Source organism: Mirounga angustirostris, unplaced genomic scaffold (assembly GCF_029215605.1).
Source record: "Mirounga angustirostris isolate CCGP_5_RB_7025 unplaced genomic scaffold, mMirAng1.0.hap1 SCAF_12, whole genome shotgun sequence".
Classification (NCBI taxonomy): Eukaryota; Metazoa; Chordata; class Mammalia; order Carnivora; family Phocidae; genus Mirounga; species Mirounga angustirostris.
This window is the reverse complement of record NW_026991720.1, coordinates 75474880-75501209: the sequence shown is the minus strand read 5'-3', so window position 1 is coordinate 75501209 and position 26330 is coordinate 75474880. Positions and strand designations below refer to the sequence as shown.

At 37.9% G+C, this 26330-nt stretch overlaps 3 protein-coding genes across 6 annotated transcripts in view; 1 reads left to right on the top strand and 2 right to left on the bottom strand.

Moving 5' to 3' along the window:
- The window catches only part of CROT (carnitine O-octanoyltransferase), a 58259-nt gene extending 37381 nt beyond the window's left edge, over nt 1-20878 (top strand). For both annotated transcript variants that reach the window (XM_064575333.1, XM_064575334.1), the window contains exons 11-18: nt 5531-5614; nt 7554-7661; nt 8121-8251; nt 16807-16930; nt 18122-18200; nt 18289-18382; nt 18507-18626; nt 20009-20878. In XM_064575333.1, the coding sequence (XP_064431403.1) occupies nt 5531-5614; nt 7554-7661; nt 8121-8251; nt 16807-16930; nt 18122-18200; nt 18289-18382; nt 18507-18626; nt 20009-20129 (861 nt within the window). In that variant the 3' untranslated portion in view covers nt 20130-20878. The remainder of the gene's footprint in view (nt 1-5530; nt 5615-7553; nt 7662-8120; nt 8252-16806; nt 16931-18121; nt 18201-18288; nt 18383-18506; nt 18627-20008) is intronic.
- Nucleotides 6068-7240, bottom strand: LOC123835615 (L-lactate dehydrogenase A chain-like). 2 transcript variants are annotated; one of them, XM_064575335.1, is made up of 2 exons: nt 6508-7240; nt 6068-6238 (listed from the first exon to the last, which is right to left on the bottom strand). In XM_064575335.1, exons 1-2 carry the CDS (start codon nt 7189-7191, stop codon nt 6083-6085), a joined length of 840 nt encoding a protein of 279 aa, XP_064431405.1. In that variant the 5' UTR covers nt 7192-7240; the 3' UTR covers nt 6068-6082. The 2 variants fall into 2 exon arrangements, with proteins under 2 accessions (XP_064431405.1, XP_045720737.1); XM_045864781.2 differs by having other exon boundaries at nt 6157-7240.
- A 1950-nt stretch (nt 20879-22828) lies between the features above and the next one.
- Nucleotides 22829-26330, bottom strand: part of ABCB4 (ATP binding cassette subfamily B member 4) — a 74730-nt gene continuing 71228 nt past the window's right edge. For both annotated transcript variants that reach the window (XM_064575330.1, XM_064575331.1), the window contains 2 exons: nt 23538-23684; nt 22829-23070 (listed from right to left, as the gene is read on the bottom strand). In XM_064575330.1, coding sequence (XP_064431400.1) covers nt 22864-23070; nt 23538-23684 — 354 coding nt within the window. In that variant the 3' untranslated portion in view covers nt 22829-22863. The remainder of the gene's footprint in view (nt 23071-23537; nt 23685-26330) is intronic.

Here is a 26330-nt window from a genome sequence, read left to right as displayed (position 1 = left end):
GAGAGAGACACAGCGAGAGAGGGAACATAAGCAGGGGGAGTGGGAGAGGGAGAAGCAGGCTTCCCGCGGAGCAGGGAGCCCGATGTAGGGCTCGATCCCAGGACCCTGAGATCATGACCTGAGCCGAAGGCAGACGCTTAACCGACTGAGCCACCCAGGCGCCCCCATTTTTTACCTTTTTTTAATTTTTTTTTTTTTAAGATTTTATTTATTTATTTGAGACAGAGAGAATGAGAGACAGAGAGCATGAGAGGGAGGAGGGTCAGAGGAGAAGCAGACTCCCTGCTGAACAGGGAGCCCAATGCAAGACTCGATCCCGGGACTCCAGGATCATGACCTGAGCCGAAGGCAGTCGCTTAACCAACTGAGCCACCCAGGCGCCCTACCTTCTTGATAAAAAAAGAAAAAACTTGTTTCTCTTTTATTCTCCTGTGATCATCTTTATTAACTCTACCTTGCCATTTTCTGATGGACATTCAAGAAGTCTATGAACCAAGAAAATTAAAAAATGAGAGGTTGCAATATACACTTATAATCTCATTGTAAGATCTTTTATAAAATACATAATTGGCTATAAAGTAGCATGAGGTAGTTTGTTTTTGGTGGCCTTCCTCCAGAAGCATTTAGCAACTGTACAATACTAAAAAGGCCTGTCATGTTGGTCTGGGCTCAACAGTTGTATTAATCAGTATTTATTCAGTTTTAAGTGATAGAAACCTAAATTATACTGCCATTAGTTTAAGAAGGTATTCGTTGGCATAGGAGTACAGCTAAGTTTGGGTAAGACTGACTTCCAGTGGCCGAATGCTTTCATTAGAAATTTCTCTCTCCATTTTTTTTTTTTAAAGATTTTATTTATTTATTTGAGAGAGAGAGAATGAGAGAGAGCACATGAGAGGGGGAGGGTCAGAGGGAGAAGCAGACTCCTCGCTGAGCAGGGAGCCCGATGCGGGACTCGACCCAGGGACTCCAGGATCATGACCTGAGCCGAAGGCAGTCGCTTAACCAACTGAGCCACCCAGGCGCCCCTCTCTCTCCATTTTTTGGCACTACTTTCCTATGTTTGACTTCATCTTCAGGTAGAATGTCCCATGTGATTGTTGTATCCACAATCTCATGTCTTCACAGCTCCTTTCATAGATTAGTGTTCCCTATGCAAATGGACAGCTTACCACTGCCGCCCTCCCTTCCTTCCCCCCAGTGGTTCCAGCACAAGTCCTAGGTATAATGCTCACTGGTTGTTGTTGGCCTTTGTCTATCATGTGCCCATTCTGAGGAGTCAGGTGCTCTTATTCATCTGGCCTGGGTCACATGTTAAACCTTGCAATCTAGGGGGTAGAATCATTCTCATCCAAAACATCACAGATGTGTGGTGGTTGCCTACAGGAAAATCTCAGAAGAAGGTGAAGTGGTTGATGAGCAGGTAATAAAACTAGATGTCTATTATAGTAACTCATCAGAGTGAAAGGTTGCTATGAGTCCTTTTAAAGATTTGTCTTTCCTCTTGGAGTTCATTGTTGACAAAATATTTCTTGTTAATTGCCTCAGTTTTCTTCTCTTGGGTTCTTTCTTTTATTCTTCTTGACTTTCTCAGTCTGGTTTATATCCTCACTATTTCCTGGAAAACTATCCTTATAAAGTAGCTAACTACTTCTTAGCATCTTCCTCTATGTCTCTTCGACCTGTCTGCTACAGTCAGTTACCCTCCTCATACGTATTCCGACTCTGCCTCCATCTTAATGGTCTTTTCCTATCTACTGATTCAGACCTTAATGTTAGTCTCACTTTTTCCCTCCTGTGCATGTTCTCTTCCCTAGTTTAATAGTTTCATTGACCATTATTATATAGGTAGCTTGCAGTTAGTCTTTTTTTTTTTTTTTTAAGTCTTCGTTTAAATTCCAGTTAACACACAGGGTAATATTAGTTTCAAGTATACAATATAGTGATTCAACAATTCCATACATCACCTGATGCTCATCACTGCAAGTGAACTCCTTAATCCCCATCACCTCTTTTGCTCACCCCTACCCACCTCCCCTCTGATAACCATCAGTTTGTTCTCTTTGGCTAAGAGTCTTGTTTCTTTGTCTTTCTCTTTACTGTTCCCTTTGCTCATTTGTTTTGCTTGTTAAATTCCACATATGAGTGAAATCATATGGTATTTGTCTTTCTCTGACTCATTTAGCTTAGCATAATACTCTCTAGCTCCATCCATGTTGTTCCAAATGGCAGAACTTTTTCCCTTTTTATGGCTGAGTCATACTCCATTGTGTATGTATACCACATCTTCTTTACCCATTCATCAGTTGATGGAGCAGTTATTCCTCTCTAGTTTTTACGTATTATTTTTATTTTGAGAATTTTGTTTCATTGTATATTGTTCAAAGTGGATGTTATATTGTTACATAAGATTCAGTTGTTCTCATCATCAAGAACTCATCATTTTACTTGCCTTCCTCACTTCCAGCCCTCAACCCGCCCCCCAAAAAAAACCACATTGCACTACTTTGATTTTTACTAATAGTACTAAACTCTTGCTATTTGCTCAAATTCAGGATGAAAATAACTTTAATGATCTTTGTTATCTAAATAAAGAATATTGGTCCCATAATGAACACATATCTCAGCACAAATGAGATCTTTCTTGTAGTAAGTGTATGGACATCTTTTATGTGTATGTATTAACACCCATTTATTTATAAAATTGATTATCTCCCCTAGATAATCTGCTTTTAAAAATCCCATGTTGGTTTCTCTTGTAACCTGTGTAAAACATCATTAGTGAAGTGTATATAGTTGGCCTTTGAACAACATGGGTTTGAACTATGTGGGTCCACTTAAATACATGGATTTTTTTCAATAAATGCATATTTTATATTTTGATTGTAAAATAGGGTAGAATTTGCCAAATGACTAAAAGTAAAGGGAAGGTGGTGGAGAAATGCTGAGAAGGCTGAAACAGCAGGCTCTCACCTGCTTGTGGTACTCCTCACCCCACTACCTGTGCAGAGTTTGGTTCCCTGAGATCTTGAATAAAAAGTTGCGAAGGAACCGGCTCTGGAGAGGGATTCTCAGTGAGGTGCCAAGACCAGTCATTGTCCACAGTTGGCCAAGGACTGCAGAATGATAATCTGCATCCCCCCTCCACCCTCAGGGGTCCAGGAGAACACTTGGGGCAGGATAGCACTAGGTAGTAAGTAATACGGGCTGTAAAGCCCAAGGCAGGAAGGAGCGCTGTCTGAGGTGCTGAAAGTTCTCTAAGGCAGAGAACTACTTCAGGGAACAGCTTGCCAGCATTTCTCACAAGCAGAAACTGAGTTAGAACCATGTGGAGGGGTCAGGTGGAGAAAGCAACATAGATAGAAGGATAACAGTGCTGTGCCTTCCCCAGTTCTCTGCCTTTCCCTGGACTCTGCTTGAAAATGAAGTTTCCCACATTCCTGGGTAGCTTTGCTAACTTTGGGTGGGGATGAGGAGATGTGTGGTGCCTTATTCTACTCCTGTACTGTACAATAAATGTATTTTCTCTTCCTTATGATTTTCTTAATAACATTTTGTTTTCTCTGTCTTTATTGTAAGAATACAGTGCATAATACTTATAACACAAAATATGTTAATTGACTGTTTTTGTTATTGGCAAATGTTATGTTCTGGTCAACAATAGGCAATTAGTAATTAAGTTAGTTCTGGGGAGTGAAAAGTTATATGTGGATTTTGATTGCATCGGAGGTCAGCATTGTTCAAGGGTGAGCTGTATACTGTAAAAGTTGGTCTGTTCTAGATGCAATGCCATGTTGCTGCTCTATTCCACTGGTGCTTAAATATGTACTTTGCGATTACAGTAGTAGTTAATTACATTTCCCTCTTGAGATTTAAAATCCTGGGGTCAACTATTTTGTCTTACCCATCTAGGGTTTATCATTTGGCTTTGTGAAGGGCACATAGGAAGCATGTAATAAACAGTTAAATTAGTAACAGCAGTTACTGATTATTGCTGTGGTCCACATTCTGTAGGAAACACTTTATAAGCATTATTAAAATCATTTTTCACACCAACTATATGATTATTACCCCCACTAATAGATGAGCCTGTTTACTTAAAGAATTAAGTAACTTCAACAGTTGCACAACTGGGAAATGGCAGAGTTTGGACACAGGATTGAAGCCCTCATTCCTAAAAAGTATGTTATACATATTGTCTCCATATAAAAAAAAAAAACTATATGAACAAATAAAACATCAGGAAAGCATATGAAGTTTTCATATTTCCTAACATTTTTCTTTAAATTAATGATTAGTTTTCCACCATGAGATGGGTAGGTAGAATTACCACAGAGAGACTTTTGTCCTTCAGTTTTGCTCTTTCTTACTGGGTCCAGTAAAAGAGTTAGAAATTAATTTTACTGTCTCAAATGAAACAATACGTGATATCTGTGCACATTCTTTGTAAAATTGTAAGATGCAGTTAGAGAATAGGCTTGTCAATGACCTGTGAGTCTCATTATTATGTCAAAGGACAGATGGGGTGAGTTGCTCATGCATCTTCTTCTGACCTCCCTCAAGAGTCTTTCCTGATGTTGTGGCTGCTATCTAGTTGGTAACAGTATTCATACTGTACTTCTAGGCTCCACTGGGCTGTGAGATAGGCCAATAGAACTCTGTAATGTTAGGGTGATACTTAAGACACCTAATTTGCTCCTCTGAATGTGGACCCAAGTATGCTAGTCCATATCTTAAGCCTCCCTTCTTTCTCTCCAGGGCTGGTAGTGCCACATTCAGTTCATGAATGGTAACTGTTTAATGTAAAGTGATAGCAGTAACATGGAGGAAAAAAGCTGTCTGATGTAATTGTCGCCAAAGGACATGGAGAAAAAAGGGAAAAAGTTTGTCTTCCAGAATAAATGATGGAAAAATTCATTAGCTCCAGTTCCTTTGTTTCAGTATAGCTGTCAAACCTGTAATACTCCTGTAACTCAGACCATCTTTCCAGCATTCCTTAAACATTGAGAATTATTTCTGCCACATCTGAACACTCTTCTAGTCAGAAACACAAACTGATTATGCTTCTTAATACTCACCTAGGAGTGATGGCCTATGTATTTACCGATAAAGTTCATATGAATGCTCAGTTTAGCCTTCAGAAAGTCTGTCATCCTCCTTTGCTTGTTGCACAGTGCTTTTAAAATTTCAGAACATCTTAGCACTGCACACATATACCTGCTTTCATTTCCAATTTAAATAGCAGTTATTTTCTCTAGATTGTTCATGGATGCTTTATACCCCTCCCCATTACCTCAAGATCCCTAATTAGGTGCTTCCAACTTTAAGTATTTGTTCTTTTGCAGCAAATAAAATACATCAGTCACTTACTATGCTGCGGGATATCTGTGTCTTTGTCTTTAGGTGAAGCATTGGAATTCTGCACTTTAGTATGTATTAAGATTGGAGGGGAGGGAAATTGAAAATAAAATATTGGGTCAAGTTTTAAGTTGACATAAAGTATACAAAATCTTGTGTATTTTCATTTTAGCATGCTCCTTTTGATGCAATGGCTTTGGTAAACATCAGCCATTATGTTGATGAGAAGATTTTTGAGAATGAAGGAAGATGGAAGGTATGTTAGAAAAAATGAAACATTTTTTTTTTTTCACTGTTCAAAATTTATTTGGTATTTTAGTTTGTATGACACTTAGGATAGTTGGTTGCATTGTCTTTTTACATTATATGGCCATGTACACTATATTCTGATATATATGGTACAGAAAATAAGATCCTTTAGAACAGTTACGCACAATACATGCAATACTGAATTTATACATTGGATCCCAGGACGTGACTGACCGGAAAAGATGGACTAGGCATGTGGGGTGTTGGGGGAAGGAACCAGAAGTGACAGAACACACAGTAAACACACATCTGGTGTGAAGAGCAACCGCAGCTCTGCATTACTGGCAGACGGTGGGGCTAACTTACGTTAACCAACTTAGGGCTACAAAGCCAGGTATCATCCAGCATCAGGATACAGCTGCAGGGTTTGGTGAACCATTCCTATTTGGAACTTTAGGAAATGGATGTTTTTTTCTTAGGCCATTTTAATATTACTTGAGTAACAGATCAGATAGTAAGGACAATACATACAACCTCCAACTAAAATCCTGTTGTGGTCTAGACAGTGAAGTGGAACATTATAAAACTTTAAAACTGCAGCTCCTTTTGGATACCCCAAAGTGTGTCTCCACTCTTCTTCAAACAGGCCTCCTCCTCAGGAGTCAGAGTCACCTTCACAACATCTGAAATTCCATTCTGTCCCAAGATGCAAGGAACACTAAGGAAGACATCATCTTTAATTCCATAGAGACCCTCAATCATGGGGGAAGTTGGATGCACCCGCCTAAGATTCTTCATTATACTTTCTGCCAAATCTGCCACAGACAGTCCAATGGTCCAGGAAGTGTAGCCTTTCAGTTTGATCACCTCATAGGCACTGTCAACCACCTGTTTGTGAACCTCTTTCCACTGTTCCTTATCTGCATCAGTGCCTAAGTCAGGGTGCAGATTCTTCAGAGAGACACCAGCAACGTTCACTCCACTCCATACAGGCACACTGGAGTCTCCATGCTCCCCAAGGACCCACCCGTGACAGCTTAATGGGTGAACTCCCAGTCTTTCCCCCATTAGGTAACGGAACCAAGCTGAATCCAGATTGCAACCGCTTCTAATAACACGGTTTTTGGGAAAGCCACTTATCTTCCAAGCCACATAGGTCAAGATATCCACTGGATTGGAAAAGACAAGCAACTTGCAGTTTGGGCTGTATTGTACGATATTAGGAATGATGAACTTAAAGATGTTCACATTACGCTGGACCAAATTGAGACGGCTTTCTCCCTCTTGCTGATGTGCCCCAGCTGTGATAATAACCAGCTTGGAGTTTGCAGTCACATTATAATTTTTGCCAGAGACAATTTTTGGTGTTCTAAGGAAAAGGCTGCCATGCTGGAGATCCATCAGCTCTCCCTTCAGTTTGTCTTCCATGACATCAAGAGCAAGTTCATCTGCCAAGTCCTTCATTAAGATACTGATGGCACAAGCCATGCCAACAGCACCAACCCCAACAACTGTAATCTTATTCTGGGGGGTATGTTCTTCCTTAAGAAGATTTTGAATCAGCTGATCTTTGAGAGTTGCCATTTTGGACTTAGAACCAAAAGGAATTGGGAGTGCATGTTCGGCGGGCGGGCGTCAGACTTGGCGGCAGTGGCTCCGACACCCAGTTTTTTTTTGTTGTTTTTTTGTGTTTTTTTTTAAGATTTTATTTATTTATTTGAGACAGAGAGAATAAGAGACAGAGAGCATGAGAGGGAAGAGGGTTAGAGGGAGAAGCAGACTCCCTGCCGAGCAGGGAGCCCGATGCGGGACTCGATCCTGGGACTCCAGGATCATGACCTGAGCCGAAGGCAGTCGCTTAACCAACTGAGCCACCCAGGCGCCCCCAGTTTTTTTCCTTAATAGTCTTTTGATTTAACATTTTTAAGTCTTTTCTCTGTTTTCAGGGTTCAGAAAAAGTACGGGATCTATCACTCCCAGAGGAGCTTGTTTTCACTGTGGATGATAAAATACTAAACGACATTAATCAAGCTAAAGCCCAATATCTCAAGCAGGTAGATTTTTAACTTTTCTTTCTTAGATACTAATGCTTCTTCTTTTAACTACCACATAAAAATTTTGGCTATCATCCAAGCATGATAACATAAAACATTTTACTTATTTATTTTTAAAGATTTATTTATTTTAGAGAGCGAGAGCACAAGCATGGTGGGGGGTTGGTGGTGGCAGAAGGAGAAGGCAGAATAAGAATCTCAAGCAGACTCCCCACTGAGCACGGACAGATATGGGGCTCGATCTCACGACCCTGTTATCATGACCTGGGCTGAAATCAAGAGTCTGATGCTTAACTGACTGGGCTCAGGTGCCCAAACAACATTAAAATATTTTAAATTATAGCTTTGATACCTTTAAATTTTTTATATGTAATGATTAATGCAAATGATGATTTGGTTATCTTTGGGATGTTCTTCTTGGCTGATTTTTCACTTTTCCCATTTAATTTTTTTTGTTAGGCATCTGATCTGCAGGTTGTGGTGTATGCCTTTACATCTTTTGGCAAAAAGCTAACCAAGAAGAAGATGCTTCACCCTGATACATTTATTCAGCTTGGACTTCAGCTTGCCTATTATAGATTTTATGGACGGTGAGAACCATTCATTTTCCATTTTCAGAGTTTTGAAGTCCAAGGGTATATCTTTAGCATAGCTAGTCCATGCTCACTCCCCAGTCTTTTTCCTGACTTTTTTCCCAAGTGGCACCATGTCCTAATTTGGACTTCCATCATTAGTGTATTAGAGTTTTGATGTGTGACACTTTTACAGTCTTGTTTTTCATCACCTAAAGTGTCTGCTGTCTTCTAAGAGAGGTTTTACTGTTCTTTGGAATTCAAATCACTTGGTTTTCTTGTAGCCTCAGTTTCCTCATGGGTTCATGTTTTTATAGATTATCCAGTCTTTACTAATTTTTAGGATAGGAGAGATGGTATGTTGTGACTTTCTACATCCTAGGCAGAAGTAGAGGCTCCATGATCTTGCTTTTTAAATATCCAGTCTGAGAATACGTGTCTTTAAATGGAATATTTAGGTCATTTGCATTCAGTATAATTATCAGTAAGGTTGGGGTTAAGTCTACCCTATTGCTCTTTCTTTTCTTTTTACCATATCTGATTTTTGTTTTTTTTATCTTCTTTTGAACTCATAGTGTTTTTTTTTTTTAATTGTTCCATTTTATCTCCATTGTCAGGTGTACTCTTTTCTTTTGTTTCACTTTGTCTTTAGTAGTTGCACTGAGGTTTATAAAATACATCTTTAACTTACCCAATTAACTTACCCTAGTCTACCGTCAAGTAAAATTTTCCACTTGAAGTGTAACATAAGAAACTTAAAACAGAATGCTTCTCCTGTTTTTTGTGCTGTTGTTGTTGTATATTATACTTCTACATATGTAGTAAGCCTCACAATACACTGTTACTATTTGCATTAAGCAGTTGATTATCTTTTTTTTCTTGTGATAAAATATATATAAAAGAAAACTTTCCATTTTAGCCATTTTTAAGTGTATAATCTAGTAGCATTAATTACATTCTCAGTGTTGTGCAACCATCACAACCGTCTATTTGCAAAATTTTTTCATTGCCCCATAGAGAAACTATATCCATTAAGCAGTAATTTCTTACTCCTCCTTTTGCCTCAGCCCCTGGTAATCTCTAATTTACTTTCACTGTCTCTGAACTTGCCTGTTCTAGATATTTCCTCTAGGTGGGATCATGCAATATTTGTCTTTTTGTCTTTGATTTATTTAACCTAGGATAATGTTTCCAAGGTTCATCCATATTGTAAAATAAGAACTTCATCCTTTTTTATGGCTAAATATTCCACTATGTAGATGTAGCACATTTTCTTTACCCATTTGTCTGTTGATAGACACTTGTTTTATTTCCACCTTTTGGCTATTGTGAGTAAGGCTGTTGTAAACATTCACATACAAGTATCTGAGTCCCTGTTTTAATTTCTTTTGAGTCTGTACCTAGGAGTGGGATTGCTGGGTTGTGTGATAATTCTTTTTCACTCTTTGAGCACCTGCCAAACTATTTTCCACCATGGCTGTACCATTTTACATCCCCACCAGCAGTATACAAAGGTTCCAGTTATTCCATATCCTTGCCAACACTTATTTTTTTCATTAAAAAAATTATAACTGTTAGTTTTGAAGTAGTATCTCCTTGTGGTTTTTATTTGCATTTCCCTATTGACTGAGGTTGTGTATCTTTTCATATGTTGATTGGCCATTTGTATATCTCCTTTGGCAAACTGTCGATAAAAGTTCTTTGTGCTTGGGTGCCTGGGTGGCTCAGTTGGTTAAGCGACTGCCTTTGGCTCAGGTCATGATCCTGGAGTCCCGGGCTCCATCGGGCTCCCTGCTCAGCAGGGGGTCTGCTTCTCCCTCTGCCCTCTTCCCTCTCATGCTCTCTGTCTCTCATTCTCTCTCTCTCAAATAAAAATAAATAAAATCTTAAAAAAAAAAAAGTTCTTTGTGCTTTTGGTAATTGGGTTGTCATTTTGTTGTTGAATTGTAAGAGTTTTTTATGTATTCTGGATATGAAACCCTTATCAGATATGTGATTGGCAAGTATTTTCTCCCATTCTGTGGGTTTTCTTTTCACTTTCTTGGTGGTATACTTTGCACAGTGATTTTAATTTTGAAGTACAGTTTATCTATTTTGCTTTCATTTGTTGCCTGTGCTTTTGTTGTCATATTCAAGAAATCATTGCTAAATCCAATGTCATGAAGTTTTATTTTATTTTTATTTTTTTTAAGATTTCATTTATTTGACAGAGAGATCGGGAAAGCACAAGCAGGGGGAGTGGCAGAGGGAGAGGGAGAAGCAAGCTCCCTGCTGAGTGGGTAGCCTGATGCGGGGCTCAATCGCAGGACCCTGAGATCATAACCTGAGCTGAAGGCTTAACTGACTGAGCCACCCAAGCACCCCCCAGTGTCATGAAGTTTTACCCTTATATTACCTTCTAGGAGTTTTATAGTTTTAGCTCTTACTTTATATCTTTGATATGTTTTTTTCTCTCTCTTTTAGAGAGAGAGCAAGAGTACAAGCAGTGGGGGAGGTGGAGGACCAGAGGGAGTGGAAGAGAGAGAATCTTAAGCAGACTGCATGCCTAGCATGGAGCCCAATGCGGGGCTTGATCTCATGACTCTGAGATCATGAGCTGAGCCAAAATCAGGAGTTGAACACTTAGCTGACTAAGCCACCCAGGCACCTATCTTTGATACTATTTGAATTAATTTTTGTGTATAGTGTGTGGTAAGGGTCCAACTTCATTCTTTTGCTAGTGGGTATCCAGTTTTCCTGGCATCATTTTTTTTTAAATTTTGTTATTTTAAAATTTATTATGTTATGTTAATCACCATACATACACCATTTTGATGTAGTGTTCCATGATTCATTGTTTGCGTATAATACCCAGTGATCCGTTCAATATGTGCCCTCTTTAATACCCATCACCAGGCTAACCCTCCTGGCATTATTTTTTGAAGAGACTGTTCATTGAATGGTCTAGATGTTCTTGTTTAAAATCAGTTGATTATAGATGTAAAGATTTATTTCTGGGCTTTCAATTCTATTCATTGGTCTATATGTCTCTTCTTGTGTCAGTACCATACTATTTTGATTATTGTATCTTTGTAGTAAGTTTTGAAATCCAAAAGTGTGTGTCCTTCACCTATGTTCTTCTTTTCAAGATTGTTTTGGCTATTCTTGAAATTCCATATGAATTTTAGGATTCGTTTTTCCATTTTTGCAGAAATGTTGGAATTTTGAATCTCTAGACTGCTTTGGGTAGCAGTGTCACCTTAATGATAAATAGTCTCCAATCCAAGAACACAGAGCCCTGTTCCATTTATGTTTTTTAAAATTTCTTTAAGCAGTGTTTTGTAGTTTCCAGTGTATAGTGTTTTTGCTTCTTTGGCTAAGTTTAAGCTTGAGAATTTTATTCTTTTTTATGCTGTTGTAAATGGAATTGTTTTCTTAATTTTCTTTTCAGGTCATTCATTGCTAGTGTATGGAAATGCAGCTGATTTTTGTGTGTTGGTTTTGTGTCTTTAAGCTTTGTTGAATTTGTTTATTCTAATAGTATTTTGTAGAGTTGGGATCAAATCATCTGTCAGTAGAGATAGTTTTGCTTTTTTCTTTCCAATTTGGATGCCTTTTATTTCTTTTGGCTTGAACACCCAGTAGTACACTGAATTATCCTTGTCATATTACTTACTTTAGGTGGAAAGTTTTTAGTCTTTTACAATTGAGTATGATGTTAGCTGTGAGTTTTTCATAGATATCCTTTATCATGTTGAGGAAGTTTATTTCTATACCTAGTATATTGAGTGTTTTTATTATGGGGGAGTGTTGGATTTTGTCAAATGCTTTCCTGTGTCAAGGAGTATTACATTGATTTTCATTTGTTGAACCACCCTTGCATTCCTAGGATATATCCCATTTGGGCGTGGTGTATTGTCCCTTTAATATCCTGCTGAATTTGGTTTGTTAGTAATTTTTGCATCTTTATTTATAAAGATGTGTCTTCTTGTAATATCTGATTTTTAAAGCTTTTATTTAAATTCCAATTAGTTAACACAGTGTGGTATTAGTTTCAGAATCAATTTAGTGATTCAGCACTTCCATACAACAGCTGGTGCTCATCACAGCAAGTGCACTCCTTAATCTCCATCACCTATTTGACCCATCCCCCATGTACTTCTCCTCTGGTAACCATCAGTTTGTTTTCTATAGTTAGAATCTGTTTCTTGGTTTGCCTCCTCTTCTCCCACCCCCGACCCTTTGCTTGTTTGTTTTGTTTCTTAAATTCTACATATGAGTGAAGTCATATGGTATTTGTCTTTCTCTGACTGACTGATTTAGCCTAATACTCTCTAGCTTCATCCAGGTCGTTGCAGATGGCAAGATTTCATTCTTTTTTATGGCTGAGTAATCTGTACATACCATATCTTTATCCATTCATCAGCCAATGGACATTTGGTCTGTTTCCATCATTTGGCTTTTGTAGATAATGCTGCTGTAAATATTGGGGTGTATGTGCCCCTTCAAATCACTGTGTTTGTGTCCTTTGGATAAATACCCAGTTGTGCGATTGCTGGATGGTAGGGTAGTTCTATTTTTAACTTTTTGAGCAACCTCCATACTGTTTTCCAGAGTGGCTGCACCAGTTTGCATTCCCACCAACACTGCAAGAGGGTTCCCCTTCTCCACATCCTCACCAACATCTATTGTTTCTTGTATTGTTGATGTTAGCCATTCTGACATGTGTGAGATGGTATCTCATTGTAGTTTTGTTTCCTTTTTCCCTGATGATGAGTGATGAGCATGTTTTCATGTGTCTGTTGGCCATCTGTATGTCTTCTTTGGAAAAATGTGTGTCTTTGTTTTTGGTATCAGGGTAATGCTGGCCTCACTATGAGTTAGGAAATGTTCCTTTTCAGTTTTTTGGAGGAATTTGAAAAGGATTGGTGTTAATTTTTTGAGTCTTAGAATTCATCAGTGAAGTCATGTGGTCCAGGACTTTTGTTTGTTGGGAGGTTTTTTATTACATTTTCATTTCCTTACTTACAGTAGGTCCAGTCAGATTTCTGTTCTTTCTTGAGTCAGAGTTGGTAGTTGGTGTGTTTTTCAGAATATGTCTATTTCATCTAGATTATCCAGTTTATTGGGTATATGGTTGTTCATAGTATTCTCGTATCCTTTTTATTTCTGTAAAGGCAGTAATGCCCTCTCTTTTATAACTAATTTTAGTAATTGGAGTTTTCCCTCTTTTTTTTGTTAATCATTGTAGCTAAATGTCAGTTTTGTTGATCTTGTCAAAGAACCAAATTTAGTTAACTTTTAATTTCTATATTTTGGTTATCTCTAGTCTTAATTATTTTCTTCCTTTTGCTAGCTTTGGTTCTACTTTGCTCTCCTTTTTTCCAGTTCCTTTTTTTTTTTAAAGATTTTATTTATTTATTTGAGAGAGAGAGAATGAGAGACAGCACGAGAGGGAAAAGGGTCAGAGGGAGAAGCAGACCCCCCGCTGAGCAGGGAGCCCGATGTGGGACTCGATCCCGGGACTCCAGGATCACGATCTGAGCCGAAGGCAGTCGCTTAACCAACTGAGCCACCCAGGCGCCCCTTTTTTCCAGTTCCTTAAGGTGTGCACTTAGTCTATTGATTTGTGATCCTTAAGGTGTGCACTTAGTCTATTGATTTGTGATTTTTTTTTTTTTTTCGAATGCAGGTATTTACAGCTATAAACTTCCCTTTGAACACTTTTCATCCTATAAGGTTTGGTAGGTTGCGTTTTCATTTTCATTCATCTCAGGGCATTTTCTAATTTCCCTTGTGATTTCTCCCTTGACCAATTGGTTGTTCGTGTGTTGTTGGATGTCTTCGTATTTATGAATCTTCCAGTTGTTCTTCTGTTACTGATTTCTGGCTTCATTCCATTGAAGAAGATACTTTGTATGATTTCAGTATTTTTAAATTTATTGAGACTTGTTTTGTGGCCTACTCAGTGGTCTTTCCTGGAAAGTGTTCCATGTACACTTGAGAAGAATTTGTATTCTTTTATGAAGTGGCATGTTCTTTATATGTCTGTTAGGTCTGGTTATTTATACTGTTGTTCAAGTGCTCTGTTCTTATTGATCCCCTATCTACATGGGCTATCTCCATTATTATTATTATTTTTTAAATTTATTTGACACAGAGAGACACAGCGAGAGAGGGAACACAAACAGGGGGAGTGGGAGAGGGAGAAGCAGGCTCCCCGTGGAGCAGGGAGCCCGACGTGGGGCTCGATCCCAGGACCCTGGGATCATGACCTGAGCCGAAGGCAGACGGTTAACGACTGAGCCACCCAGGCTCCCTGGGCTATCTCCATTATTGAAAGTTGGATATTAAAGTCTCCAACTGCCATTGGAGTGCTGTCTGGTTGTCTCTTTAATTCTGCCAGTACTTCCATCATGTGTTTTAGGGCTCTTTTTAGGTGTATATATTTTTATAATTGTTATCTCTTCTTGATGAATTAAGCCTTTTATTAATATGTAATGTTTTGTTAGCCTCTTAACCCTATTGACTTAAAATCTATTTTGTCTGATAATATAGCCACTCCAACTCTTGTACTTACTATTTTAATGGAGTATCTTTTTTCGTCCTTTTACTTTTAACCTCTTAAAGTCTTTGTATCTATAGTGAATCTCTTGTAGATAGCATATAGATAGATTATGGGTTTTTTAATCCATCCTGTCAATCTCTGCCTTTGATTGAATAGTTTAATCTATTTACATTTAAAATAATTACTGATAAAGAGATATTTTTGTGCCACCTACCTATGTTTTCTGTAGGTCTTATTTGGTTTTTGTTTCTAAATTCTTCCACTACCTTTTTTTTTTTTTAATTTGCTTGATTTTTTTTATAATGTACTATTTTGACTCCCCTCTTTTTCTTCACATTTTTAATCTATTTTATTCATGATTACCTTGGAGAATACAATTCATATTTTATATTTATAACAACCTTGTTTGAATAATAACAGCTTAGTAGTATACAAAACTCTGCTTCTGTACATCTCTGTACTCTTTATTTTGCCACAGATTACGTCTTTATACATTGCCCATTGATACAAGTTTATATTATTGTTTTATGCATTTGCCTTCTAAGTCAAATAAAAATAACTATTAAACATGTTGCTCTGTCTCGCATGTTTCCTATAAGTTCAGAGTTAGATCTAGACACTTGAGAGTAAGAATCAGTTATTTTTATTATTTTTTTACCATAGTAAGTCAAATAATTAATGTCATTTGTTTTCTGTTTCATTCTGTTGAGATTAAGAGTGGATTTGTTAGCCAATGTCCATTATAAAGTTTCCTCCCTGAGTTTTTTACCTAATGGTTTTAGTAAGCATTGGTGATCATAACCAAGATCTATTTTTTTATTAGAGGTTACAGAGCAGTGATATTTTTACTTACTGCTTTTATTTTTAGTCTGTTTTTTTTTTTTAAAGAATGTTAGTGTTAAGTTTTTATTTACACTTTCTCCTTCGTACTTTAAAAGGATACTATTTCAGCTTAGGGAGACAGCCATATAGACACACTGGGCAGAAGAGGCTTAGTAATTCTGTTTGAGCCTTCTTATTGCCCATGTTCACATCTTTTCCTCTCATCCATTTGATGTCTTTAACTCTGAATTCCAACCACCAGGAATAAGAATGTTAAGTAAGAGAGCTCTATATCTAAAATCATTTACATCATTCTTTAATCCAGGAAAACAGTCAGCACTCTGGGGAACTTCTTAGAGAATGCTTTTACTTCATTCTGTAGTCATTCATGTAGTGTATGAAGGAACTAAAGGCCAAGGACTCTGTATTATCTATTGCTGTGGAACAGTTACCACAAACTTAGTGGCAGAAAACGGTAAATGTTATTTCATATTTTCTGTCTCACAGGAACCCAGGTGCAGGCTAACTGGGTGCCTCTGACTTCAGGGCTCCTGAAGTCGTAGTTAGAGTGTCATTCAGCTCTTTTCTCATTTGAAGGTGCTCCTCAGAGGGGATCTGCTTCCAAGCTCTCCTGTGATTACCAGCAGAGATCAGTTCCTTTCAGGTTATTTTCCAGAGGCCTCCCTCAGTTTCTCACCATCCTGGCCTCTCTGTAGGGCACCTTCCAGCATGGCAGCTGGCTTTCCTCATGCTGAGGAAGTGAGACCAAGTAAGATCTCTCTTTGTAACCTAATTTCAGAAATGATATCTTATCACTTTTGTCCTGTTCTTTTCATTAGAAGCAAATCGCAAGGTCCATCTCATACTCAAACTGAGGAGTTACACAGAGTATCACTACCAGGAGGCAGGGATCACTGGGGTTGCATCTTGGAGGCCACCTGCCACAGACACACTGCCCTTACAGAGCCTGACCCCAGCCAAGCATTTGAAACAGCCCGTATTGTACCAGGTCCTGTGGATCAGAGTACTTTTTTACTCTTGGATTACTGAAAGTAGTCTCTTTGTTATTGAAGGTCTGAACAGTGGTCTGTAGTGTAGAACTTAGTCTCTGACCAAAGCCGGCTTTATTAGGTAAGCTTTCTTTGTAATAATATTTGAGCATTTTCTTTCTTATGACATGTTCTTTTTTTTTTTTTTCTTGTAGCCCTGGCAGCTGCTATGAGACTGCTATGACAAGGTATTTTTACCATGGCCGAACAGAGACTATGCGCACGTGTACAGTAGAAGCGCTCGGGTGGTGCCGGTCCATGCAGGATCCTTCTACTGGTGTGAGTATTGAAAGGAAAAAAATGCACCGTAATTATTTACTTCTTTAAAGGAACCTTAGTCCTTGAATAACTACTTCTCTGCTTCAGTTCCCCTGGATCAGTAAAATACTTGCAGATATTTGTCCCTCGAGTTTTCAAAGCATTCATTCATTTACCAGTGAAGTGTATACTTGGAAAGAATATGAAACAGGAAAGACCTGAGAAGAAGCCCCTTTGTGTCACTTTCTAGGCAAAGTATCTTTAATACCATGAATATTTTACTATTATTGATCTACCTTTAGAATAACACCAGTAAAGTGCAGACTGTCCCAAAGTGCCTTCAAAGGAAGCTTTTCTTGATATGGTTGAAAGTTTTTGAAATCACAGATTTTTGTTTTCATGTATTAGAACCAGAACAGTTGTGTTTTGTTTTATACTTTTTTAAAGCAGTCTCTGTACCCATTGTGGGGCTCAAACTCACAACCCTGGGATCAGAAGTTGCATCCCTTACCAACCAAGCCAGCCAGGTGCCCCTGTCCTTTTTTTTTTTTTTTCTCCTTTTTAAACCATTTAAACAGTAGGGTAGTTCCTTCCCACTGCTGTTTTGGTGTCATATTCTTTAGTTTTGATAGACACGGTTATATATAGGTTCATTTATTTTAATATCATAGAACTGTTCCGTTATCGTTTTTGAACAGCTCTGTGTTAGTTTTGAAATCCTAGTTGCTTCTGTTTTGACACTTAACGAATATCACTTCAGTGCTGCCCACAAGTTCCTATTTTCCTTTCCTGGAAAGAAATCATCAAGATGAAGGACAATATAGGAAAGAAAAGGCAGTAGAAGTAAGGAAAATATATAGAAGCATGTGTCTTTTCTTTTTTAAAAGATTTTATTTATTCATTTGACAGAGAGACACAGCGAGAGAGGGAACACAAGCAGGGGGAGTGGGAGAGGGAGAAGCAGGCTTCCCTCTGAGCAGGAAGCCCGATGTGTGGGACTCGATCCCAGGACCCCGGGATCATGACCTGAGCCGAAGGCAGACACTTAACAACTAAGCCACCCAGGCGCCCTAGAAGCATGTGTCTTAATATCTTTCTAGAAATCTTTTCTCTCTCAGATTACCCAAATTATGTTCAATTATGTTGAATTCAGGGTTTTTTAAATTTGGTTTCTTAATAGTTTACTGAAGTATGTCTTGATTTTTAACTCAGCTTTTTGAGCGGCAGCAGAAGATGTTACAAGCTTTTGCAAAACATAATAAAATGATGAAAGATTTTTCAGCTGGAAAAGGTACCTACATTGGAATTATTCTGACTTTAAAAAAATTGTCTCATGTTGAAAAATTTTTTATACCTTCATACTTGGGGTTTCATTGCAGGATTTGACCGTCATCTTTTAGGTCTTTTACTCATAGCAAAAGAGGAAGGTCTTCCTGTTCCAGAACTCTTTACAGACCCACTTTTCTCCAAAAGGTAATATAATGTAGTGTTTTATAACTTGATCCGTCAAATCCTTTTTTCTGATGATTAAAAGCTCTTCAGAAGCAATATAAGTTTCTGTCAGCCTAGTAAAATATCCTCTCTTTATGCCACACAGTGGAGGAGGTGGAAACTTTGTTCTCTCAACAAGTCTGATTGGTTATTTAAGAATCCTGGGAATGGTGGTTCCCATGGTTCACAATGGCTATGGATTTTTCTACCACATCAGAGATGACAGGTAAGGCTATTAGGTATTTAATGTATGTTTTTTTCGCTATCCTGTTTTTGGGACACTTGGTGAAATCAGTCCTTTAGGTGTTTTGTGCAGAACACCATTTAAAGTTGCTCAGTGACATACCATCATCATCCTCAGAACCCAGTACACATTTTAACATACTTGTTCTACCCAAGGTGTTTTATGCTAAGTTCAGATAAAATTTGATTGCCTATTAATATGTGGTGCTTCGTGTAGTCATAGATAGTACTGATGTGACCAAGAGACTAAGTAAATTAATTTATGTTCAAAAAAAGAATGTTTTTCCAATTCAGATGCACTTCATTTGTGTTGTATGAGGTTTGTGGAAAGAGAAAGAAAATACTATAATTTGGTAGGTGGAGAACAAGATAATATGAAATTAGTAGAAAGGCTTGGGAGGTCCTCATTCACATAGTCCAGCCGTCCCTTCTCAGAGGTCTTTGAGAGCTTGGGAGATGGTGGAAGGCATGACCTGTCCCAAGAGAGTTTCTGTCTGGCTTTTCTAGAAACATCTTCTCTCTCCTCTTACCCTTTCTCTATTTTTTTCTTTTTTGAACTGTCTTCAGGCGCTATATATTTTTTTTTTTTACTTTTTTTTTTAAATTATGTTAAGCACCATACATCATTAGTTTCTGATGTAGTGTTCAATGATTCATTGTTTGCGTATAACACCCAGTGCTCCACGCAGTACGTGCCCTCTTTAATAGCCATCACCAGGATAACCCATCCCCCCACCCCCCTCCCCTCTAGAACCCTCAGTTTGTTTTTCAGAGTCCATAATCTCTCATGGTTCATCTCCCCCTCCGATTTCCCCCCTTCATTCTTCCCTTCCTGCTATCTTCTTCTTTTTTTTTTTTTTTAATGTATAATGTATTATTTGTTTCAGAGGTACAGGTCTGTGATTCAACAGTCTTACACAATTCACAGCGCTCACCATAGCACATACCCTCCCCAAATAGTTCAAGTTTCAGTGCAAACAGTTGCGTGAATTCACTCTTAAACTCATTACATTAGGGAATGTTAGGAAGGTTTTCTGTTGTTCTTGTTTTTAGGAAGAGGTGGGTGGGTGGGTTGAACAGAGTAAGACCTACTCCAAAGCACTCTTGAGCTCTGGCTAATTTTTTGTTCCTTTTGTCCTTAGTCTCCAGTCACACAGATTAGGTATTTCTAGCATTATGTCTACATATGGCTTTACCTTCAGTTGTGTCCAGTTACATTTACCTAATGTCAGCAAGAATTCACACTTGTTATGTGAGTAGCTAGATGCAGTAAAGGTCATGGCTGTATTCATCGTCACCATTTGGAGCCTCTTTGTGTTGTGATTTTTGCATAGTACTTACTCATTTTTTATTTGTGCTTCACAGGTTTGTTGTGGCCTGTTCAGCCTGGAAATCCTGTCCAGAGACTGATGCAGAAAAGCTAGTTCTGCTGGTGTTTCAGGCTTTCCATGATATGATGCAGCTGATGAACACTGCTCATCTTTAGAGACTAATCATTTATTTAGCATTTATAAAAATATTAAACTGGGTGTGGAGAGTGGGTTGGTGATGTGAGATATGAAGGAGTATTTTAAGGAAACTTGTTAAATGTAGAAATTAGTAGAATCATGCTCTCTAAATTTATTCTCACATAGGAAGATAAAAATAGGATTTTTAAGCTTCCTCTGTTGCAGTAGCAATGCAAATTGATATAATGAAATATGGAACTATGCAAAAGTTGAAGATAAACCTCAACAATGCAAATCTACAAATTTTAATAATGCAAGTCTTACTCTTACAGTATTTTTGTTGGTTACCTATATAGGTTATAAATCCTCTCTCTGAACATCATTGTGTAGGGTCTGTCAAGCACTGTAACATTTCCTAGTTGCCAAAGGGTATGGAATACATGATAAGATGTTAACTTCCCTGAAATCCTTGCCTTCCACATTCACCACAGGGATACAAGCCTACTGTGTTTGATGGGAAAGACCACTACAATTTAATGGTCATCAAAAGTAGAGCTTCTGTTGGACAGAAGAATTAGAGGGAGGTTTATACTCTGAAGCACACACAGAAAAACCCTAACAAAATTCATTATAGTATATTGAACTTAGTTTTGTGAATATAAAATTAAAGCACTTATTTTTAAAATTAGAGTTGGTAACTTGAAGAAGATTGCTGAATCAAATTCTCAGGATTTTACAGGTTTTTTTCCTGCTGTTCAAAATAGAAAATAAAGTTCTCAGTCATGTAGCTTCTTATTTTGTGTTTGGATAACTAATCTACTCCTGTTTGACCTTATGCTTTCTGGTCTAAGTTATGTATTACTGTGTAAAAAAAAACCACCCAAAACTTACTGTCTTAAATCAATTTATTATTTCTCATGATTTTATCAGTTGATTGTGCCCAGCTGGATAGTTCTTCTGGTCTTGCTGGAGTTTATTTATGCAGCTGCATTCATCAGGGTGCTGGACCGAGGCTGTAAAGTTGAAGATGCCTCCCCTGCAGCCTGAGGACTTGGTACCTGGGACTCTGTCCATGTGGTCTGATTATTCAGTATTCTAGCCTTGCCTTGGGTACTTGGCAGTGGGAGTGTTCTAAGAGAGAAAGGTAGCATCTGCAAGGCCTCTTGAGGCCTAGGCTCTGAAGTCACAGGATATTACTTAATTTGAATTTTAGTGGTGAAAAGTTGTAACAGTAGTCTAGATTCAAGGAGTGGGGGAAAGTGTCATCTCTTGATATGAGAAAACAGCAAAGTCATTTTATAAATGTAGATAAGTAGGTGCATTTACTGGGGGCCGTTTTTGTAGCAATGTTCTATATCAAGATTATAGTGTATTTACTGGTTGTATACATCCTTTAAATTTTCCTGTCTTCTGAATTTGGTAAGACTGGTTTATTCTTTGTGAAAACATTGAGTTGGCTTCTGTGGCACTTGATATATCCCTAACAGATTTCTTCTTCCCATTCTATACTGTGGACCTTTTTCCTCACTAGTACAATTTTATATACTACACTGCGATGGCTTTTAGAATCATTCGGTTGGTGGTTTTTAAAGGTCTAAAGACGGGTATTTTAGAAAGTGTTCACTTCCTGCAGAGAAACCTCTTCTGTGATACTCTAACATGTTTCCCTAACCTGCCTGAAGTTAAAAATCACCTGGAATGCTTTTTACAGAGAGATTTCTGGGCCTCTACCCAAACCTGTAGAGTTGGTTCCAGAGGCTTTTGAGTCACTGAGGTAATGTACCCCTTGTCCCATTCTTCTCTTGGTTAACATGAAATTTAGTCCACTATACACATGGTTTCGTTTGAAAGCGTCTTTGGTAAGATCTGGTTTGTTACAGATAGAGGAACTTACTAGTTTGGGTAGTTTACTGACCTAAAGAACCTGTGATAGTGGTGAGAACTGATACTGCTTCAGTGAATTATAAAGAAAACAAATGGAAACGTAAGGAAAAAGATTGCCGTGTGGTTAGCTTCTAAAGGTGGCCTGGATTTTTTTTTTTTTTTTTTTTTGGTGCTCTATCTACACATATTATGGGCAAATTAGTGATAAAAAGTAATGGAGATGCTATAGAACCTCAGCATTTCATTGTTATTGCCAATGTTTCAAATTGCAGTTGAGATAATTGAAATTTTTATTGAGTTAAAATTTTCAGAGCTATTCAATGGTATGTGGTTGGTTGGTGTTTTTTTTTCTTTTTGCTTTATGGAACAGATGTGTGTCTGTAAAGTTAGCTTATCTAAGGGCTATCTCATTTCTCTTGGACTTTGATGATAAAGCTGGGGAATACATTTATTTAAAAAAAAAAAAAACTCCATTCCCAAAAGAATAATTTGGAAAGTCAGCAAGGGAGAGAGTAGGCAGTGGAACAATATATTTTTCCTTTGTTCTTGTGAAAATTGTTCCCCAACCATCGTGTCATCTACCCAACTATTCAGGACCGTAAGAAGTTTCCCTGGGTCTGTGATTTCTGTTAGTTCTACAAGTTTATGTATCTGAACTTTGCTTTCTCTGTATGTTTCTGGTAACTCAAGAGCTAGGCTGCTGTTTTTATAACTCATCAAGACAGGTTACCACTTTTTACTCTTACATTTCAGATGCTATCATATCAACACCAAATGGGATGTTCTAAATTGATATGGAATAAGATATACCTGTATTTTATGATTTGTAAAAGATTTCTAGTTTAAGTCAGAAAAAGTTTTAATTTGATTTTAAGATCTAACAAGAGTTCATAAGTTCTGTGTCCCAGCCTGGACACTGACCATGGAAAAATAGATGCCTTTCTGAGCCAGCAACTGTTGATGCGTGCCATGCTCCTTGACCTTGCCATTCTGAAACACCACTATTAAGTCTGCATTCTGGATGGTGGACAGGCGGTGAGCGATCACAATGCAGGTGCGGCCTTCTCTGGCTTTGTCCAGGGCTTCTTGGACAATCTAATGGTGAATCAGAACAGAAGTCTTAAACCTTTACCATCACAACAAAATGTTACCTTTTGTTATGCATGTGTATTTTTACATAAATGGCATTATAGTCTAGTTCCTTTTTAGTCTAAAAGCGAATTCTCACACTAAATCACAAGTATTTAAATTTTCTGTCCATCAATGTATCTTACTAGTTCCCTTGTATTATTTTATCTTCTAGTTTTTCATGATGAAGGTGCTAAAAATGTGAGGTATGCAGCTTTTTTCTTTTGAATGCTTTTTTTTTGGCTTATGAAATTAAGATCATTTTACAAAATTTGGGAACTACTGGAAGGAGTAAGGTTTTTTTTTTTTTTTTTTTTTTTTTTAGGAGTAAGGTTTTTTTAACTTCAAAATATAACCAGTAAAGTTCTATTTTTTTCATGACCAAAAAACTTCTATCGTACAAATTAAATGGAACGTGAGCAGAGAGGCCCCACCTTTTCACTTTCAGTATCCAGAGCTGAGGTAGCTTCATCCAACAATAGGATTTGAGGTTGTCTGATGAGGGCTCGAGCAATAGCAATCCTCTGTTTTTGACCTCCTGAGAGCTGAGTTCCCTTATCTCCCACTCTTGTTTCATATTTCTGCAAGTTAGCCATTAGTAAAGTTAATCAAGTCCTAACCCAAAAAATTACTAATGATATACTGCATAAACTTGTACTTAATATTTGATAGTTCTACTTACACAGGAAAACACATTTATAAACAAAAGTTGCTATAACAGCTACATAGTGATCCATTTAGTATTTTTCCCACTTAAGAGAATATTCATTTTCAGAGTCAAACTAGAAAACTAGTTACTTTAGTTCTTAGTGGTATTCTGCAACAGAAACTTGAGCACTGAATTCCTACCATTCTCATAATGCCAATTGATCTTATGTGTTTGGAGTCCTAAAAAGATTAAATAGAAATATTTAACGTGAAATATTCATATGACCCACATGGAGCCTAGTTTATTCTCTTATACCAAAAACTTCGAGAAATACAAAAATTCCTACCCTGAAGGAATTTATAATGTGATGAGAAAAACTGGGTGTACAGCATTCAGTATAAAGTCCAGTATGTACCAAATGAGAGGTATATGCAACCTGCTATGAAAGATCAGAAGAAGCGAATAAAAATTATGGAGATAAGGTAGGAACAGAAAGGAGAGATGCATGAAGGAAAGATAGCTTTGTACATAAGTTGGGATGCTGGATCATGAGAAAGAACATTCTAGGCTGAAAAAGTATAGAATGAATAAAGAGCCAAAGAAGTACTGCAGCGCTTATGTAGTAACATGAATTAATTTCCTGAAGTCCCGTATCAGCAAAGTTTTTCTATTAATCAAATCCTATACTTGAAGTCAGTGACTACCTGTTAAGGGTAAGGCTAACTAACATGGAGGGGGGTTTGAAAGGTTTGTTCTTCATTGAAGATTTATTTCTTTGAGAGAGAGCGCACACAAGCAGGAGGGGCAGAGGGAGAGGAACAGAGAGAATCTCAAGCAGGCTCTGCACGGAGCAGGGAGCCCAACATGGAGCTCCATCCCACAACCCTGAGATCATGACCTGAGCAGAAACCAAGAGTCGGATGCTTAACTGACTGCGCCACCCTGGTGTCCCTAGGGTTTGAAAGTTTTTAAGTGTGATTGCTCATTACAGCAGAATACGAAGCTAGATCAATACCACAAGATTAATGATCCCTGCCATCACTTTTAGTGGCTTCGAATCCTCTGCAGGAGTATTCACCTTTACCCATTCCTGAAGAAAATTGTTTAACTGAACTTTTCCTTATTTTTCAAATCCATATTGACGTCACTGCACTTTGGCTACAGACCTAGCAGCTATAACAAGCTAACGGGAGCGTTGGGGACCGTAACGGAGGAGTATATGTCCTCTCCAAAGGAATAACATGGAACATGAAAGAAAAACTTTATACAGAAATGAACTTAGAATGGATCATGGACTACAATGTAAAATCATAAAAACTTAAAGAAAAAAAAAATGGAGAAACTCTTTAGGACCTAGAAGGCCTAGGCTAGGCAGGAGTTCTTATATTTGATACCAAAAGCACAATTGCAAAAGGAAAAATTAATATATTGGACCCTATCAAAATTAAAAAGTTTGGCTCTGCATATGGCCCTGTTAAAGGATGAAAAAAACAAGCTATCGACTGGGACAAAGTATTTATAAACTATATATCTGACAAAGGACAGATACATATAAATTTCTCTCAAAACTCAACATTTAAAGAAAATTAGAAAATGGGCAAAAAAACAAGGCATTTCACCAAAAAGGAAATACAGGTGGCAAGTTATAAAAAGATGTCCCGGAGCTCCTGGGTGGCTCAGTCAGTTAAGCGTCTGAGTCTGGATTTCGGCTCAGATTGTGATCTCAGGGGCATAAGATTGATCCCTGCATCCGACTCCACGCAGGACATGGATGCTACTTAAAATTCTTTCTCCCTCTGCCCCTCCCCGCGCTAATAAAAAAAAATAAAGTCAACATCATTTGCCATTAGGAAATCCACCACAATGAGCTTTACTGCAATCTATCAGAATTACAACAGCAAATGCTGGGAAAGAGGCAGAGAAAATTTCATTCCTACTTACTGGTAGGAAGGTAACATGGCACAGCCACTCTGGAAACCAGGTTGGAAGTTTCTTAGAAAGCTAACCATGCAATTACCATATGGCCAGCAATTGAACTTTGGGCATTTATCCCAGAGAAATAACAACTCAGGTTCACACTAAAACCTGTACACAAGTATTTACAGTGGCTTTACTTTGAATAGCCAGAACCTAGAAACCACCTAGATACACTTCAACAGGTGAATGGTTAACCAAATTGTGGTACAATCCATATCTATCCTACAATCCTAATCATCCTACTAAAAAGAATGCCACTGAAGAAGTAAAGAATGTACTACAGATACAAGAACTTCAGGGAATTACGCTGAGTGGAAAAAGCTAACCTCAAAAGGTTATATATTGTATGTGTGCTTAATGACATTCTTAAAGTAAAAAATTACTGAAATGGACAACAGTTAGTGGTTGTCAGAGGTTGGGTGGTGTGAGGACAAAAGGGAAGGGGGGGGTTGTGACTCTAACAGGGCATCATGAGGGATCGAAGTGGTGATGGAAATGTTCTCTATTTTTTTTAATAAGAATTATATTTATTTACAATGAGCTTGGTAAGTGCTAAGTAAATTCCATCTCATAAGCTCATAGACTAACCCAAAGAACAACC

Bases quoted from the DNA above. Each gene is read 5' to 3' on its own strand.
- LOC123835615 (XM_045864781.2), bottom strand. From the start codon at position 7,191: ATGGCAACTCTCAAAGATCAGCTGATTCAAAATCTTCTTAAGGAAGAA.